Source organism: Cervus elaphus, chromosome 5, assembly GCF_910594005.1.
Source record: "Cervus elaphus chromosome 5, mCerEla1.1, whole genome shotgun sequence".
Taxonomy (NCBI): domain Eukaryota; kingdom Metazoa; phylum Chordata; class Mammalia; order Artiodactyla; family Cervidae; genus Cervus; species Cervus elaphus.
In genome coordinates, this window is record NC_057819.1 from 108,722,220 (window position 1) to 108,743,022 (window position 20,803).

At 57.8% G+C, this 20,803-nt stretch overlaps 1 protein-coding gene across 1 annotated transcript; it reads left to right on the forward strand.

The window, feature by feature from the left end:
- The first annotated feature begins 1,360 nt into the window (after positions 1 to 1,360).
- On the forward strand, positions 1,361 to 17,829 carry PPP1R9B (protein phosphatase 1 regulatory subunit 9B). Its single transcript, XM_043904223.1, has 10 exons — positions 1,361 to 3,351; positions 7,164 to 7,296; positions 8,566 to 8,686; positions 10,545 to 10,649; positions 11,672 to 11,807; positions 12,390 to 12,542; positions 12,653 to 12,706; positions 15,409 to 15,638; positions 15,969 to 16,065; positions 16,223 to 17,829. The coding sequence occupies exons 1-10, from the start codon at positions 1,981 to 1,983 to the stop codon at positions 16,274 to 16,276; spliced, it is 2,454 nt and encodes an 817-aa protein (XP_043760158.1). The 5' UTR covers positions 1,361 to 1,980; the 3' UTR covers positions 16,277 to 17,829.
- The last annotated feature ends 2,974 nt before the right edge of the window (positions 17,830 to 20,803 follow it).

Below are 20,803 nucleotides of genomic sequence, written 5' to 3' on the forward strand. Positions count from 1 at the left end.
AGATCGGAAAGAAGAGGAAGAGGATGGAAGGGAAGAGGGAGGGGGAGGAGGCAGAGGCTGCAGGAAGGCCTGAGATGCAGGAAGCAGCTGGGAGTGGGGGGAGGCTTTGTGCCTGAGGTGTTCTCTGGGTCCTAGGGTCCACAATGTTCATTATTTTCTGGGATCTGTGGAGTGAGGCTCCTCATCTGGATCTGGCATGACCAGGGGGGGTGGACCTTCACTCCCAGGCCCTGAGCAAGGGTCCAGGGCAATCCCAGGCCCCTTGATATGTATGGGGGGTTGAGGGGAGTATCAAAACAGCTGCCAGGACAGCGGACGTAGATGTCACTGCCACCCTTCCCCCTCCCTCCCTACATTCACACTTGTACACAGTGGCCAGAATCCTTTAGATGAGAGATAAAAGCTAGAGCTCTCACTGGTGAAACTTGGGCCCCAGGCCTCCAGAATTCCTCCTCCAAAACTCCTTTTTCCTGTTTGAGAGGCAGGAGTGCCCTAGTAAGGCCCCGAAGACAGGGATTCCACCCTTCATTTCCAGCGTGGGCACAGTGCAGGCAGTTGACAGCATACCCTCTTCAGAATTCCAGAGGGCAAAAGCCAGCTTCAGGCGGCCACCTGGGTGATGAGGACCATTCCTTTCTTCCCCTTTCTCCCCCACCATGAGACCAGCAACATTGGGCCAAAGCTTCACACCTTAAAAAGTACAAAGGTTCCCTATTGTTACAATGCAGATTCCAAGGCCAGCCTCTGAGATTCTGCTTCACAAAGTCTGGGGGAGGATCCAGAAATCTGAGTTTTAAAAAAGTTCAAACTAGGCAGCTCCAAGAATCTTGAAGAAAATGATCCTTTGTCCCTCCCCCATTAATTCCCCCTCCACACCCTGAGTAGAGGAGGGCCACGACGAAACCAGAGTACCTTCCCCCCATATTTAGTGGAGGGCTTCCCTGGTGGCTCAGACAGAAAAGAATCTGCCTGCAATGCGGGAGCCCGGGGTTCAGTCCCTGGGTCAGGAAGATTCCCTGGAGGAGGAAATGGCAAACCACTCCAGTATCCTTGCCTGGAGAATTCCATGGACAGAGAGGAGCCTAGTGGGCTACAGTCCATGGGGTCGCAAAGAGTCGGACACGACTGAGCGACTAACACTTATTTAATATTTAATGGGGGGTGAGGTTATATATGTTGTGAAAAGCTACAGTCAGAGGTTGGCATGGAAGGGTTGAAGAAGACTGGCCAACCTCTGGGTCAGTGGCCGGCTATGGCGAGGGCCGGTAGGGGAGGAGTATACACTGGGGTGGAGGGGAAGGGGAGGGCTCACAGGCTCGGGTCCCGGAAATCCGATCCCTTTAGGACCCAGAGATGCCAGTCCCCCAGCGGCGGCGGCGAGAAGGGCAGCCGCTCGGTCTCCGGCAGCCGCCGCTCGGGCAGAGCCAGAGAAAGACCGAGGCTCGGGGCGCGGGGGGGAGGGAGGGAGGGAGGGTGGCGCGGCGGCGGCGGCGGAGCGGCCCGGGCCGGCCGAGCAGCTATGGGCGCCCGGGTGCCGGGCCCCTGGAGAGCCAAGGCCCCCGGCCGGGGTTGGGGGTGCCGGGGCTACCAGCCCCGCTGACACCGCCTCGGACGATGTGAGCGGGCGCCTCCGCTGCTGCAGGGCGAGCGGTCCCACCGGCTCCGAGCGCCCCTTTTCTAATTTGGGTGGGGGCGACCATACCAGGCCGCTCGGGCTTTGGTAGAAGGGCGGGCTGTCTTTGGCAGCTTGATTGGGGGAGGCGATCCACACAGGGCGCTCGGAGATTTTTTTTTTCTTTTTCTTTTTTTTTTTAAAGCGAGGTTAACTGTTTTGGGCAGCTTAGTTTTGGGGGGAGGCTTTAAAAAGGCCTTTCGGGGTTCCTTTTCTCTGGGGGAGGGGGCGGTGGTCCCGACTTGGCCCGCCGCCTGTTGGAAGGGGGGAGCGGGAAGCGTTGGGATGCGAACCCGGCTCCCCCCACTATGATGAAGACGGAGCCACGGGGCCCTGGGGGTCCCCTCCGGAGCGCCTCCCCGCACCGCAGCGCCTACGAGGCGGGCATCCAGGCTCTGAAACCGCCCGACGCGCCCGGGCCCGACGAGGCACCCAAGGCAGTCCACCACAAGAAATATGGCTCCAACGTCCATCGCATCAAAAGTATGTTCCTGCAGATGGGCACGACGGCAGGCGCGCCGGGCGATGCGGGCGGCGGCGCGGGCCCCACCGAGGCCCTGCGGGCGCCCGAGCGCGGCGTGCGATTGTCGCTGCCGCGGGCCAGCAGCCTGAACGAGAACGTGGACCATAGCGCCCTGTTGAAGCTGGGCACCAGCGTATCGGAGCGCGTGAGCCGCTTCGACTCCAAGCCCGCGCCCTCTGCGCAGCCCGCGCCGCCGCCGCACCCGCCGTCCCGGCTGCAGGAGACGCGGAAGCTGTTCGAACGGAGCGTCCCCGCGGCCGCGGGCGGCGACAAGGAGGCCGCGGCGCGGCGGCTGCTGAGGCAGGAGCGCGCCGGCCTGCAGGACCGGAAGCTGGACGTCGTGGTGCGCTTCAACGGCAGCACCGAGGCGCTGGACAAGCTGGACGCCGACGCCGTGTCCCCGACGGTCAGCCAGCTAAGCGCCGTCTTTGAGAAGGCCGACTCGAGGACCGGCCTCCACCGCGGGCCCGGGCTGCCCAGGGCCGCGGCCGCCGGGATTCCCCAGGTCAACTCGAAGCTGGTCAGTAAGCGGTCCCGAGTGTTTCAGCCGCCCCCGCCGCCGCCCGCCCCGTCGGGGGATGCCCCAGCCGAGAAGGAGCGCGGCCCCGGAGGGCAACAGCCCCCGCAGCACAGAGTGGCCCCCGCCCGGCCGCCCCCCAAGCCCCGGGAGGTGCGCAAGATTAAACCGGTGGAGGTGGAGGAGAGCGGGGAGTCGGAGGCCGAGGCAGCGCCCACAGAGGTGATCCAGGCGGAGGTGACAGTCCACGCGGCCCTGGAGAATGGCAGCGCCTTGGCAACCACCGCTAGCCCGGCGCCTGAGGAGCAGAAGGCTCAGGCGGCTCCGGAGGAGGAGGCGGCGACCGTGGCGGTGCCTGAAAAGGGGGTGGGCAATGGCCGGGCCCCGGACGTGGCCCCCGAGGACGTAGACGAGTCCAAAAAGGAGGACTTCTCGGAGGCGGACTTGGTGGACGTGAGCGCCTACAGTGGGCTGGGGGAGGACTCTGGGGGCAGTGCCCTGGAGGAGGACGACGAAGAAGAGGAGGAGGGGGAGCCCCCCTACGAGCCCGAGTCGGGGTGCGTGGAGATCCCAGGGCTCTCGGAAGAAGAGGACCCGGCCCCGAGCCGAAAGATCCATTTCAGCACAGCGCCCATCCAAGTAAGTGAACCCCCCTTCCCGCCCCCTCGCCGCCCCTGCCACGTGCACGCAGTCGCCCCCGCCTCGCCAGCCAGCCGGGTTTGGCAGGCTGAGTCAGCCCTGTCACCCAGCCCCCTTCCCAGAAGTTACCTCCCTGAGGGGGGCGTGGGGGACTTCCAGCTGTTTGTCAGAGGGGGAGGATATTTAGGCCTGAGATGAGGTGGCCTGCCCTGACCTGCCCTCGGGTTCCTCTGCCTGCTGCCCCACCCTGCCCTGCGCCGGTCCTGGGACACCTGCTTTCCCTTCCTTTCCCAGACATTCTCCTTCCCGAGACTGCCGACGGCGTGGGCTTAAGTGGTGGAAAGGTGTGTGTGTGTGTTTATGTGTACCTGTGACCTCAGGAGAGCACCCCCACTTTGGTCCTTGCTCCGCTCTGGGTTGGAGGGGCATGAGGAGCTTAGAAACACCCCTGCTTTCCTCCTGCACCAGAGCTGCACACGGGGGTGGAGGAGCCAGGAACTTCCCAAAACGAAGGTGCAGCCCTTCCTTCAAACTGGTTGTAGCCTTCACCCTAACTTTGCAGAAGTGAAAGAGGGAAGCAGGTCTCTGAGGTTGAGCTAAGCTGGGGCCATGTGACTGGGGGCCCTGTTCCCTGGGGTCTGTGCTGGGCCAGCTCCCAAGGTGGGGGTACAAGGTTACACAGGCAGGCACTTTCTGTGGTTTTTGAGGAGGCTAGGCCTTCAGCAGGGTATGGAGGAGAAGGAGGTGGGGCTGGGAAACTCCTAGGTGCCTGGCAGCAGCCTCCTGCTTTTGCTCTTGGCTTTGGCAGGCACCAAGCGCTCTTGCCTCATTCTCTGGGTACCCTGAAAGGACAGGAGATCCTCCCTTTTGGGGGGCACACACACGATTGGTGATTGGTTTGTGGGTTGTGCCAGTGCCCTCAGATCCTCAGGAGAATGATGGGAGAGATCCCTGGGAGAATTAAGAACCCCAGCCCCCAGTTTCCTGAGGCTTCCCTGGTGGCTCAGATGGTGAAGAATCCGCCTGCAGTGTACTACCCTCTATTCTTGGCTGGCACATTCAGCTTAACGATTTTTCTCACCACCCCAAGCTCAGCTGTGCCCAACTCCCAAGTCTCCTTCATGGGGTTGTCCAGGCCAAGGAAAGTTCAGCCTTTGCCCCTCCCCAGTCAACCCCCCCTCTGTTTGATTGAAATTTCCATAACTACTCCTGGACACTGAAGCTGCCCATTTCCTCCCACCTGCCCCAGCATCTTAACCTCTGTTCCTCTTCCACCTCCCACCCCAGGGGGCCTGGGAAATGCAACTCCCCACTCAGGCCAGCCCCTTCCCCCAGGCTGTGACCTCACAAGCCTTTTGCCTCTCCTCTCCTTTTCTGAAGTGCTGGGATCCTGGAGGCAGAGAACTGAAGAATATGGGGTGTTTCTTGGGACACTGAGGATGCAAGTGGGGACCACTGAGGGGGTCAGGACACCCCACGGCCCTGCCACAGCAGTTTTCTGAGCTGCCTGATCCCCTCAGAGGTGGAGTTTGGTCTTTTAGTCCTGAGCCTCTGGCTGTCTATATTTGACACCTTACCCTGATTTTTGGGTAAAAAATAGCACATGATTTGGAGCAGTGCTCCCTGACTCCCTGGTGACAGTTGCTCGCCTGTGGTGTGTAGTGCTGCCTTTGTGTGTGACTTTTGACCTTGCTGGGGATGTCTTCCTCTCCACCCAGTTCTTCCCTTTCTCTGCCCCCACCCCTGCATTGATACTAAGTCCAGGGTCTTGTGCCCCTCGGATGACCCAATTATTGGCCATAATATAGAGGCTTCTGCTGAGGACAGAAACCTCAATTCTGGATGGTTATTTGGAGAGGGGGACTGGATCCAGGGCCCTCAAATAGGCTGGACACATGGAGGTGGGCAGTGTGAATGGTGGTCTGAGGCCTCTGACCCTCCGGCCTGGGCTTCCTGCAGGGGGCAGGATTTAATAATCTGAGAAAAGGGGAGGACAAAGCCCAGGACAGGCTGTGAGGGTGTTTTGGAGGTCACAGTGTGTGTGTTTGTGTGTAATTGCATGTGCTTAATCGTGGTGGGGAGGAGTTTGGTTGACCCAGGCTACCACATAGACTGAGGGATGAAGAGACCCTCTCTGCTGGGATAGAGGATGAGGGTCAAGGGACTCAGATGCAGAAGTGGGTCAAAGCCAGTTTGCCAGATCTAGGCGCATGCCGGCCCCATCCCGGGGCTGGGGACCTATGTGCAATGGGGACAAAGTCCCAGTGACCCACCCACCAGTCTCATCCCACCCTGCTATGGGCTAGCTCCCATAACCTTGGGCAGTGGGCCTAGCATCTTGCACTGTATGTAGACTAGGTGGCCCATTTCTCCCAGGAGCTTGGGGCTGCTGGCCAGATGTCAAGAGGGCAGTCTGACTGCTGCACCATCAACAAAGAACTCTAAGGGTTTGCACTGTTTCTCTGATGCTGTAAAGTTGCGGGCAGTGAGTTAAGTGACCATGGAGGCCCCTCCCAGCTAGGAGCCCCCTTGTGGGAGCCATGGTGCTTGGGGGGTGACCCTAAACCAAGGCTGGGACACCAGAGCTGCTGGCCTGGGCGCCCATAGCGCCTGCTTCTGGAGGAGAAGGACCTTGGCAGGGGCCTCGGGGGAGACAGTGTCCCGCTCCAGCTGCTCAGGCCTCAGGCCCAGCCATCTGATAGAGCTGCTGCTACCCTTCATCGCCCCCGCTTGGCTCCAAGTGGTGCCAACCTGTCGCTGCAGGCAGTGAAGCAGGAACACGTCATGGTGCCCCAAATGGTGCTCATTAACCTCCCACCAGGAGCACCCCGCCTGGACCCAGACTTAGGCACTCCCGCTGACCCCTTGTCCTACCTTCTCTGTTCTTTGGAGGAGGGTCAGGCTGGGGATTCCTCTTTTCCCCTGAGCCAGCAGAGGGGTACAGAGGACAATAAGGCCAGGTTCACTGTGGACAGTGTCGGAGGCTGCCACTTCCCTGCTGTCCTTGCTTTCTGCATGTATTGGGTCCAGGACCTCTGTCCGGGCCTCCTAGTGCCCTGGGGATAAGGGGGGTACCTCAGAGAGCTGCAGTTCAGAAGGGCGATTGAGGTCTGGCAGTATGGGCAAGGCCATGGGGGCCCCTCAGGAGGAGGGCCTGACCATTCTCCATGGGGGTACCAATGGTCCTTCTGCCTCTCTCCTCCACCCTGGAAGCTTCAAGTCCAGGCTAGCTGGGTCCTGGGTGCCCTGCTTCCTCTTTCTACCCTTCTCTCTCCTCCCCTCCCCCCCTCTGTGTCTCACATCCGCTCCCCCCCTCCCCATCTGGCATCCTCCAGCATCTCTTCCACTCCTCATCCCTCCTCCTCTTCCCCTCTTCTACTCAGCGTGTTCCTTCCTCTCTCCTGCCGTCTGTGTCCACCCTCGTCTTTGTCTGGGATGGGGGCTGTCTGTTGGTCTCTCTCTGACCTGGGAACCTGGGTTCATGAGTGTGACAATTTCTCCAGCATTGACCTTCCTTTCCTCCTCTAACTGGCCATGCTTATGTGGTCAGGGCTACAGGAGAGGCACGGTGTGGATGTGGCGAGGCTGGGTCCCTTTCTGTCTTGCCCCCTAACTCAGAACTAGAAGGGCCCCACTCTGAGCTGGGATCAGCACGGACTGGGGAAGGCCTTACCTCAACCTGTCTGGGGGTGGGAGAGGCCTCTGGCAGGAGGGGATTGCAGTGGCTGGCGCAGCCTGCCCTTTCAGCCTGCTCTCACTGGGTTAGCCCTTGCCCTCCTATTGGCACCTCTGACAAGCAGCCTCTCCCCCAGGTGTTCAGCACCTATTCCAACGAGGACTACGATCGTCGCAACGAGGACGTGGATCCCATGGCAGCCTCTGCTGAGTACGAGCTGGAGAAGCGGGTGGAGAGGTTGGAGCTGTTCCCTGTGGAGCTGGAGAAGGGTGAGCTGGGCCACCTGGGCCTCCGCCTTGTGCCAACTTCCGCCCTGGGTGGACCCTCAGGGCTTCCACTGAGATGTTCTGCTTCCTCTAACTGGGCCTCAGTCAGCACCCCACAGCCACACAGACTCAGCCCAGCCCAGACCCCCACTACCACCTGGCCCCGCAGGAGCACTGTGGGCTGGGCTCTGGGCTCTGTGGGCCAAGCCACAATGGGACCATGATGGAGGAGGGAGACGGCAGGCATGGCTGAAACGGTCACACCTAACTGCGTCCTTTGCACAGTGAGGGTGCCGGGAAAGGAAGGAGGGGCCACTATAAAAGCATTTAACAGGAGGCCTGACCAGACCTGGGGGGATCCCCAAGGAAAGGGACGCTTGAGGTGAACTCTGAAGAGGAGATGAGGGGAGTCTGTGGGAAAGAGGAGCGAGACCTGGTAGATTCGGAGGGTGGGGGGAGAAAGCTGTGCATACAAGACCTTGTTGACCACTTTTCTAAGATGGACTGGGAGCCTTGCAAGGTGTGAGAAAGGTTGTCTAGAGAGATTATACCAAGCTGTGCTGTGGGGCAAAGGGTTGTACATGGTTGGAGAGGGGCCCCTGTAGTGTGGACAAGGTGATGGCCGTGTGGGAAGGGGGTGGACTTGAGGGATTCTTGGAAGGTGGGATTGACGGGATTCGGGGGTTACTTGGCTTCCACAGAGGCTGCAGGGGGAGGGAGGAATCCAGGTGACTCCCAGGCCCTGTGAAGCCGGCGGCGGGGCGGAGGCTGGAAAAGCCTATTTGTGGGGGAAGATCTCGTTCAGATGTCAGAGGCCTGTGAGACAGATGGGGGCAGCTGCGGAGAGAGGAGTGGGTCTTGCGGGAAAGAAAAGCAGGAGGTCTTGAGTCGCTGAGGCTGTGAGCAGGGATGAGACTGCTTAGGGAGGGGGAAGATCAGCCCCCTCGTGGCTCCCCCACCGGTCCACGTGGCCACCACACACCTCATCTACGTACAGATAGTGCCCCCTCAGCACGCCCTGCTGCCCATCAGTTCTTTGGATGGGGCAGAGGGCAGACAGTGACCCAAGAGCATCCTAGTTGGCTTGGCAAAGAGGGAGTGACAGAACCAGATGTGGGACATCCCCTCAGCATGGAGACTGCTTCTTGAGGTGAGGCTGTGCCCCACTCTGAGGGCTGGGGATGAGTCTCTCTCACTGTGTCCCTGCAAATCCTCACCCCTTACCCCCACCCCACTCCCCCCGCTGGCTTCTCATCACCCTCTGCTTCACAGACTCCGAGGGCCTGGGCATCAGCATCATTGGCATGGGGGCCGGGGCGGACATGGGCCTTGAGAAGCTGGGCATCTTCGTCAAGACCGTGACTGAGGGCGGTGCGGCCCATCGGGACGGCAGGTACCACCTCCCCTTCCTTTATCAGCCATCACCTGGGGGGTGGGTCACTGAGGAGGGCACAGGCCACTACCCGTGTGGGGCTCAGACGTTCGTGGAGACCACTGTGCCTGTTGCTGCTCCACTCCCCCAGGGAGCGGTGAAGAACAGACAGGGCCCTTGGCTTCATGGCACTTGCATGCTGTGTAGGTGTTGTGTTTCGGGCCATGGTGAGGAGAGCGTGGGTGTGGAGGCTCTGTGCCTGGTAGAGTACACATGCGCTGTCTTTTTCATTTAGGAAATATTGAGCCTGTGACACTGTTGAAGGGTTGGTGCCAGGCCCTGGGAGTCCGTGATGAGGGCCTTGCCCTTAAGAAGCATGTAGTGTAGTAAGGCAGATGGACATTCAAGAGGGCACGCAGAAACTGGTGAAATGGACAAAAGCACAGGGTGGCACTAAAGCCTAAGTCAGGAGGGCTTGACCTCTTTGGGTTTCAGGGAGGTCTTCCTGGAGGAAGTGACATTGGAGTTGAGACCTAAAGCATGAACGGGAGTGGGGTGTGCAAAGTGTTCCAGGCAGGGCAACGAAAGCAGGCAGGTATGGCTGGAGCTAGAGATCACAAGGGATTCAGGTGTCTTATGAGGTTAGACGAGCCCTTGGGGGCGGGCTGGGGAGGAGGCTGCGCCTTGCCTGTGTGCTTACGTTTGGCCCCTGAGGCTGGAGGGTGTGAGTTCTGTGGGTCAGAGGGCTCAGGAAAGATCCCCTGGGGTTCTGGGCAGCCCAGTGAGTCCTCTGGAGCCTTCCTGCTGTGTGTGAATTGCAGAGGGGAAGTGGGAATGGCTTTAGGGCACCCCCGGGTTGTAAGTTAAAGGTTGATATCAGTGTGCCTTGGGGTACCTCTAAGCCCAGATCCCTCCATATGACAGAGGTGACTGGGTGTTCCTATGAGGACTAGGGTCATGCTGCTAGAGGTGAAGTTGCCTCATTCAGGAAGCTCCTGTCTGCTGCCGCCCAGGTGGCATGATGGGCAGGGGTGGGGGTGGGCAGAGAAAAGAACGGTGACCACCCCTGCTCTTTTACTTACCCCCTTATTTGAACTTCCCAGAGCCTCTCCCATGGTTGCCTGTTGGCCAGTTGGGGAGTGTGTGTGCATGTGAGAGTGTCCCGGTGTGGGGTGGGGGTGAACTGTTTACTGTAAACCATTTCCTCCATTTCTGTGTGGGAGCCCTGCGAGGAGGCCTGGCACTCTGGAGGGAGGTGGGAGTGGAGGATGGAGGTGGCCGAGTGTCCCTCCCTTGCTTTCATCCCCCTTGCGGTCAGGCTGGGCCACTCCCATCTCTCCTTGTGTGGGGAACAGGGCTTCCAGCGCCATAGCTGGAGCGTACTGGGGACTGTGCACATGTGCTGGGGGGACTAACCCTGTGGGACTGTAGTGAACACAGATCTCAGGCATTTGGAAGAAATCTGTGGGCTCAGGTCTGTGCAGAATGGGTGTGTAAGAGGGCTGGCTGCACGTCATGTGTGTGCTGGAGGCCCTAGCTGGTGTACCTGGCCACGATGAACTCTGTGGATGTCACACTGGTCTGTCGAGTGATGGAGGAAGGGACTAGTGTGTGATTGTCTTGGGAAGTGTGCTTGCCACCTTTCCTGGTTCCGGATGCCCGTGTCTGTTATACTTGCTTGGGTCTCACAGCCCATGGGCCTGGCTGATACCTGATCCTCCGGCCTCACGCATCTTATTTAGGTAGACAAAGGACCAGGTTCCTGTGGGGACTGAGCCTTGAGTTTGTGATGGGAAGGGGGCCATGTCTACCCCAGCTCCGCAGTTCCCCTCAGGATCCCCTAACCAATGTCACTCACCTCCCCCTCGCCTGTCCCCAGGATCCAGGTGAACGATCTTCTGGTGGAGGTGGATGGAACGAGTCTGGTGGGAGTGACCCAGAGCTTTGCAGCCTCCGTGCTCCGGAATACCAAGGGCCGCGTGCGGTGAGGCCCAGGAGGGTGGGGGCGGTGGGGAGTGGGAGCAGACAGGAGGCTCAGTCTTTATCTGGCCACTTTGCCCACCTGCCCACACCCAGTTAAGATCCTCTGTGGCCCAACTTACCGAGAAGTTTCCATTGTGGAAAGGAATTGCTGTGTGCTTATCCTTTGCTCCGTCTCCCTTCTCATCTCCAGCCCCTGACCACTGCTGGCCACCAGCACTCAGGCTTCAGGCCTGTTGTCCACCATGCCTCCAAACTGGCCTCTTGGTCGTCTTTCCCCGTCTGTCCTAACTCATTCATTGAAGATCCCAAGAGGCGCAGGGAGGATGCCATCCAGATTGGGGTTTATCCCTCGCTCCCCTCTAGCCTGGTGTAGTCTGTGAGGACTCTCCTCCTTGGGTCTGCCAACTGAGGAGGTTGGGTTAGAGGCTCCCTATGTTCATCTCTGGCATAACATTCAGGGACCACTCCCTGCCCCCTCCAAAAGGGGTACTGCCCCCAGGAAAGGGTGGTAGAGAGAAACAGGATGTGGGTGGCCACGGAGAGGAGGGGCTGGTGCCTGGAAGTTCCACGATTTCCTTTCCATCCTAATCTCCAGTCGCCATCATCCCGCCCCTTCCTGAGGCTCAAGGACTTGGAGAGCATATAAGACACCCCTCCACAGCTCAGGGTCAGCTTTGCCAGTCCCCTGCCTCATTTTCTCCCATGTGGTGAGGGAAGAGCTCCTATACTGGCACCTCCTGAATTCATGTCCCCTGCAGCCTCACCCGAAATTTGGCTGACATCTCCCCATCCCCCAAACTGGCCAGGAGGGCTAATGAGTCTCTGCTACTCCTGGGAAAGAAACCCAATAAGGGCCCCCTGTTCCCCCATTCATTATTAACACTCTGCAGTCTCTGGACTCAGCCCTCTCATTTCACCTCCCCTGGGAGGACCTGGGTATTGAGAGGGGAGTACCAACAGGGAGGATGGTGGCGTTTCCAGTTAAGGACAGAGAAAAAGGAGACAATGCTGGTGCCCCTGCAGGTTTATGATTGGCCGGGAGCGGCCCGGTGAGCAGAGTGAGGTGGCCCAGCTAATTCAGCAGACCCTGGAACAGGAGCGATGGCAGCGGGAGATGATGGAGCAGAGATACTCCCAGTACGGCGAGGATGATGAGGAGGTAGGGACTCCACTTGGCTGGGAGCGCCATCGTCCCCTGGTGGCTTGATGGAGCATTACAGCTATCCTCTGCCTCTGCCACTTTCCCAGGCCTTGTAAAGAACCCCAGAGCACCACTCCTATCCTGGGGGAGCCCCTAATCTGAGAGGAAATGCAGATCCTTCCCTTAAAGAATCTCTAGTCTGATGGAGGAGTCACACCCTATGTCTTCAGAAAGCCTTCCTGGTCCTACAAAGAAAACATAGTTCCCTCTAAGAGCCCGCACTCTAAAGGGAACTAGTCTGAGGAAGGAGACAGCTCTAGACCTCAGGGGACCTGCTGCATGAGGAGGGGAAAGCAAAGGCTGTTTCTTCAGGGGTCTTAGTCTTTTAGGGGATAACTCCTGCCTTCAGGAGACTCTCCTGAAGTCACAAACCATGCCCCTGGCGTGGGCCCCCCTGACTGATGGCGGAGGTCATGAACCACACCCCTGGGTCGCTCCCAGTCTGCCATGGACCAACCACTGCTGGTCTCAGCCCTAATCATCAGGGCTGAGGGAGGCTGGCGCAGGCAGGAAAACACAGCCTCCTGTCTCCCTTCACAGACGGGAGAGTATGCCACCGACGAGGATGAGGAGCTGAGCCCCACGTTCCCAGGGGGCGAGATGGCCATCGAGGTGTTCGAGCTGGCGGAGAATGAGGATGCCCTGTCCCCTGTGGACATGGAGCCCGAGAAGCTGGTGCACAAGTTCAAGGAGGTGCGCAGAGGGGTCCCTGGGCTGGTGGAGGGCAAGGGCAGGCTAGTATTTAGTGCTGCAGCCCTGCCTGCCCCAGCCAGAGCTGAGTGTCTGTGCCCTCGCCCCCACAGCTCCAGATTAAGCATGCTGTGACTGAGGCAGAGATCCAGCAGCTGAAGAGAAAGGTAAGAGTGGCAGGAAGTGGGGGAGGCTGAGGCTATGGGGGGGGACAGTCTTCCACCCTCACAGCTGTACATGCTGACCCTTGTCCACCACCCACAGGCACATGGGAAACAAGCTGCTCTGAAGTAAGGGAGGGTAGTATTAAGAGCTCAAGCTCTAGACCATCTCTCCACCACTCACTTGCTGCTCTGGGCCTCATTCTCCATAAAATGATTTGATAATAGTGCCAGGACCATAGGACCATTGTGAGGATAAAACAGAATAATACATGTAAGGTCTTTAGTACAGTGTCTGACACATAATAGTTGCTTAATAAAAAGTTGAGCTATTAGCTGTCAGCCCTCTAATAGCTGAATGTGGATGTCTTCACGTTCACATAGTCCCACGCGTGTCTTCTACATACAAGCCTAGCATTTAGCCTAGCCTAAATGCAAACCACCCAGAGAGCCAAACACCAGCCCAGATCCCAGGTACGTGGTACCCACAGACCCACCCACCCAGACACCGAGAGACACCCACTCTGCTTAGACATAACATGAGGACAATGGACCCATGCTTCACAAGCAAGACGTTTGTGTCCGTCTGCTTGTGTGTCTGTCTGCTGTGAGATACAGGATGTTTCATGGAACACGCGCATTCTCATGGAGATGCCGTGTAGACACCCGCACAAGCACACTGGGTGCCAACACCCTTACAGGCATAGAGATACAGACTTCTGATGCACAGTCTGTACCGGGCCCCTACTGGGCCTGGACATTAGGAGCTTCCAGTGTGGCAGGGAGAGGCAGAGGCACACAGGGGTTTTGCAGACATTGTGCACCCAGGTACACACAGGTGCATTCCCATATGTGGGCTTAGGCCAACATGCCTGGAGACAGGAGAGTGTGAAGCTGAGCCCCAGAGGGAAGACAGGGTTTAGGTGACTGAGGCAGAGGAAGGGCATTCCTGGCAGGGAGACAAACATGAGCTGGGAGGCTGACTTTGGAAAGAGACCTGCAGGCTATGGCGGCCATTCCCGGAGGGGGGTGGGGGAGTGGGAGGTAGAGCTGGATTGCCAGGATGGGCTGTAGCAGTATCCTGACTCCCCACTGAGGACTCCGGCCTGGATCCTGTGGCCATATGAGACCATGAGGAAGCTCACTACCCCCAAAGTGGGAGGCATGAGGGTGAGCAGGACTTGGAGGCTGGTGAACCAGTTAGAGGCCCAAGTGGTGCCTTGGCAGGTATGGGCAGGGCTACCCAGGGCACAGGCAGAGGGTATGAGGCAACGGATTCAAGTTGCATTTCCCAGGTTGAGGTGACAGTTCATGTTCTTAGAGTAGGTGCAGAGCATGAAGGGGAGGAACAAGTCAAAGGTCTTTCAATTTATAAATACCTTTGGGCTTCTCTGGTGGCTCAGTGGTAAAAGAATCTGCCTGCAGTGTGGGCGACCTGGGTTCAATCCCTGGGTTAGGAAGATCCCCTGGAGAAGGGAATGGCTACCCACTCTAGTATTCTTGCCTGGAAAATTCCATGGACAGAGTAGCCTGGCAGGCTACAGTCCATGGGGTCGCAAAGAGTCAGACACGACTAAGCAGCTTTCACTTTTCTTTCTAGATGTGCGGCACCATCCAATTCATGTGATGGGCAAAAGCAGACTTGATCCTTGCCCTGTGTGTCTTAGAGTCTGCACACCAACATTTGTACATAGAAGCTGACACAGGCTTTATAGGAGAGGACAGGGTCGCTGAACTCCTAGAGCTGGTGGAACCTGATGAAGCTGGGGTTGGGGGGGGCGCTGTGCTGTCAGAGAGAATCACAGGAGACTTCTGGGGAAGCGGTATACTGAGCTCAGCTGAAGGCTGAGCTAGTGGGAAATGATGAGGCAGTGGGAGGGTAGATGGGAGCATTCCAGGCACAGGGAACGGCAAGGCGAAGGCCCTGCAGCAAGAGGGAATGTAGCAGGTCCAAGGATGTGCAGGAAGGCCTGTGTGGCTGGGACACAGAGGGCAAGGGGTGTTTGCAGCTAGCAAGGTTGGAGGGGCAGTCAGGGGCTTGAAGCTCAGCACTGGGGTGGCAGTGCTGATGGCACATTTGGACAGAGGTGGGATAGTCGGAAAAGGAGGAATAAGTTTTCGTGGGTGGGGCCAAGTTTGGGGCAGGGTGCCTCTGAGGAGCCGGAAGTAAAGTTGGGCTGGAGATCTGGGGCTCAGTGCACAGAGGTGGTGAAGAAAGTGAGTGCAGAGGGAACAGAGGCCCTATGACTGGGCTGTGGAGCCAGGAGGTCTGCACTGGGGTGGCAGGGCGCTGGGAGAGCAGCAGGACTATTTAGGAAGCCACAGGAGCCAGGGCTATATAGAGGGAACGGAGGGCAATGGTGCCCTCTTCTCACCCATCTACCATCATACTGTAGCCTTTGTGAGCTTGGCAAGGCAGGAATCAGTCCCACTTTACAGATGGGGGAGGACAGCTTAAGACAAACATGGCCTTACCCCAAGTCACGGAGATAGTCAGTGATGAATCCGGGCGGCCTGCCTTCTAAGAGTGTAGCACATGTCAGGGCTCCTGGCTGGGACAGATGGGGTCCTACCTCCTCCCTCTCCAGGTTTCGGTTCTCAGACTCAGCCAAGGAGAGGCAGTGGTTGGGGGGCAGTGGGCTCCATATCTGCAGGAATCATCCGGAGACTGTTGTCCCCACCAACCCAGGGCTGTTCCTTCCTCTCAGCTGCAGAGCCTGGAGCAGGAGAAGGGGCGGTGGCGGGTGGAGAAGGCCCAGCTGGAGCAGAGCGTGGAGGAGAACAAGGAGCGCATGGAAAAACTGGAGGGTTACTGGGGTGAGGCCCAGAGCCTGTGCCAGGCTGTGGACGAGCACCTGCGGGAGACCCAGGCCCAGTACCAGGCCTTGGAGCGCAAATACAGCAAGGCCAAGCGCCTCATCAAAGACTACCAGCAGAAGTACGTGTGGGGGCTGGGAGCCCTGGACCTCAGGAGGATGGAGAGGCCTGTGGTGGCCTTCCCGCCCCACCCCAGCCAAGTAGGGGGGCCAGGAGCGCAGAAGTTGGAGGGTCCTGTTGGGGGGGTGCCCGGGTTCGTAATGATTGGGTGCCAGAGCCAACAAACCGGGCCCCAGAGGCTTTGGGAAGACTGGGGATTTCCAGACCTGAGAACAAGGAGTGGGCAAGAGCTGCCCAGGTAGAGCCAAGGACAGGGCTGAAGACCCTGAGACTCTGAACGGAAGCCAGACCACACACCCTTACCCACTGTTTGTCTCCCACTGATCCCCAGGGAGATTGAGTTTCTGAAAAAGGAGACAGCACAGCGCCGGGTTCTGGAGGAGTCAGAGCTAGCGAGGAAGGAGGAGATGGACAAGCTCCTGGACAAGGTAGGCCCTGGATGCCCCAGGGGCAGGAGGGAGCAGCAGGTCAGTCACCCTGTGGATCCTGGCTGGGAGCTCAGGGTCATGTCCCCAGCAGGGGGGCAGGCGGGGCAGGGCCCAAGTCCAGTGCCCAGTCTTGACGCCTTCTCCCCCTTTTTTTCAGATCTCAGAACTGGAAGGAAACCTGCAAACACTGAGGAATTCCAATTCTACTTAACAGGAATCATTCCTTAACGGGACAATAATTAATCCCCTCCCATTGTCCTCCCTCCCCTGTCCTCAATACTTGACCCCGCCCCCTATCAGCCTGGGGACAGGTGCCCCGACTCTCCCACGCCTCCACCTCACCTCACCCAGCTTCAGGGACCAGAGGGGCCACATCATATAGGCCCCTTAAGGTGGCCCAGGCAGACAGGTGGCTGGAAGGATGGCCTCCTTGCCCATGGGACTGAGGCACAGAGGCCGTGGAATGCCAAAGGCTGGCCTGGGTGGTGGATGGACACAAGGACCTGCAGACCAAACTGCCAGACTTTACAACCTCCAGCCTTTGTCTTTGGACTGGAACGGGGCTGGGGGCTCTCCCAGCATCTCACCACCTGGAGGCTGCCTCCTGCTCCTAGGTGGTCCCTGGGCCTCTTGACTTGAGATTCTACCGTCTTGGCCCTTCCCCCCTCCCCTAATCATTGTGCTGTTCTGTTGCATTCTTATCCTCCTGCTGGGAAGGGTTGTCTCCACACCTTCTCCCATCCTTGTCCACCTTCCCAGGAGGGATAGAGTCCACTCAGAGCCTGGAGGCTGGGCCTGACCCTGCACTGATTTCTCATGTATCCTTCATGAAAAGGGGAGAGTCCAGGACATGTGGTGTCCAGCTCTCCCTTCTCCTGGGGCAGCAGCCCTCAATTTCTCCTTGTGCCTCCCCTCCCCCAGGTGCCAAATAGCCATAACCTCCTCCTGGAACCATTCTGCGGCCTCTTTGGGGTCCAGGTGTCCTGGCCAAGCCTGGCAGTGCAAGGGAGGAGAAGAGGTCAGTTTAGAGGGCCTGGTTTTAGGCAAGGGGAACATTTACTGGAGAACCAAGTCCCGTCCTGCCCTATGCAGGGCCACACCTGGAAGCCTTGTACTAACATCACAGAGATTCAGCCTCACCCCACCCACACCCACAGTTTTCCAGTGTTTTGACTGGAGGGCAAAATTTTACTACTTTTATTCTTTTTGGAGACCAGGGCTGCGCTGCTGGCAGCCTGCTTTCTAAGTGAAATCGACTCTGTTTCCCCACTTTAACCCCAAATCGGGGCTTGGACCAAGGGAGGTGAGACCCCTACCCCAGGTCCCCTCCCCTTTCAGAAACCATCTCATATTTGCCTCTTCCTCATGCCCCTGCCTCAGCCTGGGTTTTTGTTCTTTTTTAAAAAAAAACCCCTGTACCATCCGTTTTGGCTTCTCCTCGTCCCCTGTAAATAGGCCATGCCATCGATCAGTATTTCTCAGCAATCTCTTCCTGCCCCCAGATGTGCGCCTACCCCCTGAAAGAGCTGGCTGTCTCAGTGCCTGGGCCCGTGCAATTCACCTCCTCGGCCTCAGCAGACGGAGGGGGCGGGGCCAGGGGCGGGGCTGTTGGGGAGGCTTCCGGTTTCTCCAGCCGAGGGCCACCCTCGCCCCGCCTTTTGCAGGACTGCGTCTCTGTATATAATATATATATGTATGTATTGTTCCCGGTTTTGTACGGATCATGCCCTCTGTCAGGTCACCCCCATAAAAGCAGTCCCCAGAGCTTTGCCGCCTGGTTTCTTGATTCGCGGGAGGGGGTGAGGGATGCCAGTCTGGGTCAGGTGGTCTGCCAGTGCTATTTCTGACCCTGAGGAGCTTTATGCCGAGAACGCTTGTTCATGCAAACTCCGTTTGCCATCCCCGCTCCCATCCCTTCTGGGCAGGGCTGGGATTTCCAGAGCGTTCCCTAGGCTCATCACTTTCAGCTCTTTTTACAAGGCCTCCAATGGAATTCAGAGGATGGGTTAGATACGGTAATGGAGATACCCAGCCCCTACTCTCCCACTAGGCACCCTGTAGAAGGTACAGGAAGGATTAATGGTGGAGGTGGTAGCTGGGGATAGGAAATGATACGTCAGAGCAGTTTTGTGCCCAGGGTCCTAGAGAATCCCCCTGGGGGTGGCCAGAGAGAACTGAAGTAGTCCTAGCCCTCTGTCCTGCCAGCAGCTCTGGTTGCTAACTCACCAGTTCTAATTAATACCAATGGGTCTGGGAGTTCAGATGCCAGGGTTCCAAAGACAAGTCCCGAAGAGAGATGAGAGCAGGGGGCCCACCCTCAACACTAGCATTTCCTTGCTTTGGGAGGCTGTGTGCTGTATGTGAAAAAACTGAACCACAAGGCACTTGTGTTCAGTGGCCTGGCCCCCAAAAGGATTCTCACAGACTTCTCTGCCCTAAAGAATGGAAGTCCCAAAATTAGGACCCTTCAGGATCACCTTGGTGGGTCCCTGATAAACCTGAGATGAGGGACCTCAACCAGAACTCCCAGTTGTAGTCAGTTCCTGTGTTGGCCACTCCCTTCTGGATGGCTCTGTCACACAAGTCTCCATGTCAAGCCAAATTCTGGCTTCCAATAGCTTCCCTTCAAAAATCCTAGTTCTACACCTCAGGGCCATATAGAACCAGTCCAGTTCTGCCACTCACTTGAGAATCAACTGGCAACCTGGAGATGGTGGTCATGCATCTTCATGAGAGCCATCTTTTACAAGTGGATCTTCCTTGGAACACTTCAGGGAAGACAGTTTCAGGTGGCTGAATTCCAGGATCAGAAACCACCAGACCACAAGGTCACTGGTCATATCTCCTGACTTACAGGTGACTTAGGCCCTGCTCAGGCAACCTAACCAGGTTCCCAGAAGTGAAGTGGCTGGACCTCTCTGGGTGTTGAGGCAGACATGGGAGTTGTGATGAAGGCTTCTGTTGATCTAATCTGATCAGAGCTGAGCATCCAGGGTAGGGTCCTATGCCTGTCTGTCCTGTGTATTAGATGAGGGGCTTGCACACTACGTTCCAAAAGGTGGAACCCTTTCAGAAAGTAACCCCCAAATATAAGTATAGTGTGTGGCTGGGGATGGTGAGTATAGCTTTGCAAGCTTTCTCAGGCCTGAGATGTGACTCACCTGTGAGACATGTCAAGTGGCCATGGGCAAACCTCTGTGAGGCATTACCCCAGTCCAGCCCTGCCCCCTTCCCAGTTCCTAGGAGCTTGAGCAGGTTTGCCACAGCCCAACACTTGCCACAAGGGAGGGAAATCAGATGAGGGGGATTTCATCTGGGGGTCCTATGGCCTATAGGAACAGGGGGTCCTATGGCCTATAGGCACCCTCCCACAGAACCTGCCCCAGCCCTGACTTCACATACCCATCATCTCTCCATTCCCTATGGGGGCGATATAATCAATCCCCCACTCCAGCCTACCACCCAGATCTCACCAAATGCCTGCGAACCATGTTCTCTTTAAAGACCCCAGACAGACCCAGTAGGACCTCCCCAGATCTCCACAATCTAGCCAGCAACCCACAGCTGCCAGCAGATTCCGAAGACAGAGATACCCAAAGTCCCATAGATCTCCTTGGATCTTACCCTCTAAAATTTATCATCCTCACCTATGGTCCCAAGGTACCATCTGGGCCCAACATGCCACCTCCTACAGCCCCTCAGAGACCTGGGACTGCAGCGACTCTGGCAGACCATCAGGCAACTCTTCTCCTCCAGACTGAGGGACAGAGGTGTGCAACCTCTCCCCTGAGCTCTGGACCCACTTGTCCAACCTTACCACCTGCTCTTGAACAAACAAAGGGGGCAATAGAAACACCCACTTCATGGGTTTATCATGAGGGTGACATTGATAACCTGAGAAAAGTGCTTAGTACAGTGCCAAGAGCATGCCGTCTCAGTACAGTAGCTAGTTGATTTTTGTCTCCCCTGGCTGGCCTACCACCACCTCCAGCTCTCCAGGTCCAAGTCTGATCTCATCCACCCCCACCCCCCTCTATGTCCAGGGCCTCAAGCCAAGACCTGCAGTCATCGAGATCCCCCTTCTCCCTCAGTGGCCAGCCAGTCCCCAAACCCTGTCAGTTTCTTCAGTTCTATATCCTTAATAGTTCTCATGGTGATCTTTGATCTTTGTGCCCACCACCATCAACTCAACAGCCTCATGAGGCGTGCCACAGCCTTCAGGCTGCCTTCTCCAAAGGAACCAAGGTGTTCTTCCTAATATGCAGATCGGAGCCCCTCACTACTCTTACTTTTCCCACTATGGCTGGTAGGATAAGGTCCAGTCTTCCCACCCCCTGCATCCTTCGTCTTCCTCCCCTTTCCTTCCTCCCCCCACTAGCCACTAGTGCTTCTGCCCTAGCCTGGCCTGCAGAAGTAGCCTAAGTGTCACCTCCTCAGCAGTCCTTCCACACACAGCCCCTGCCTCACCTCCTCAGCCACCCACAGACAAGGAGGGGCTCCCTGGGTGGGCTCTGCCCACGCTGAAGTGTCCTCTGTGAACCCAGGCTCACAGCCCGCTCTCCTGAGGGCCTCTCTGTTCGTCTGTCCCTCTGACAATGCTGTGAGCCACGATGGCCAGGACCAGGTTGATTCTGTTCCTCACGGTCCCCTCCCGCTTCAGCGCACCCAGTTGCTCTGTGGTCGTCCGTTGAATGGATCAGGAGCCCTCATAGGCCTTGCAGAGGAGTCAGAAGCCCCG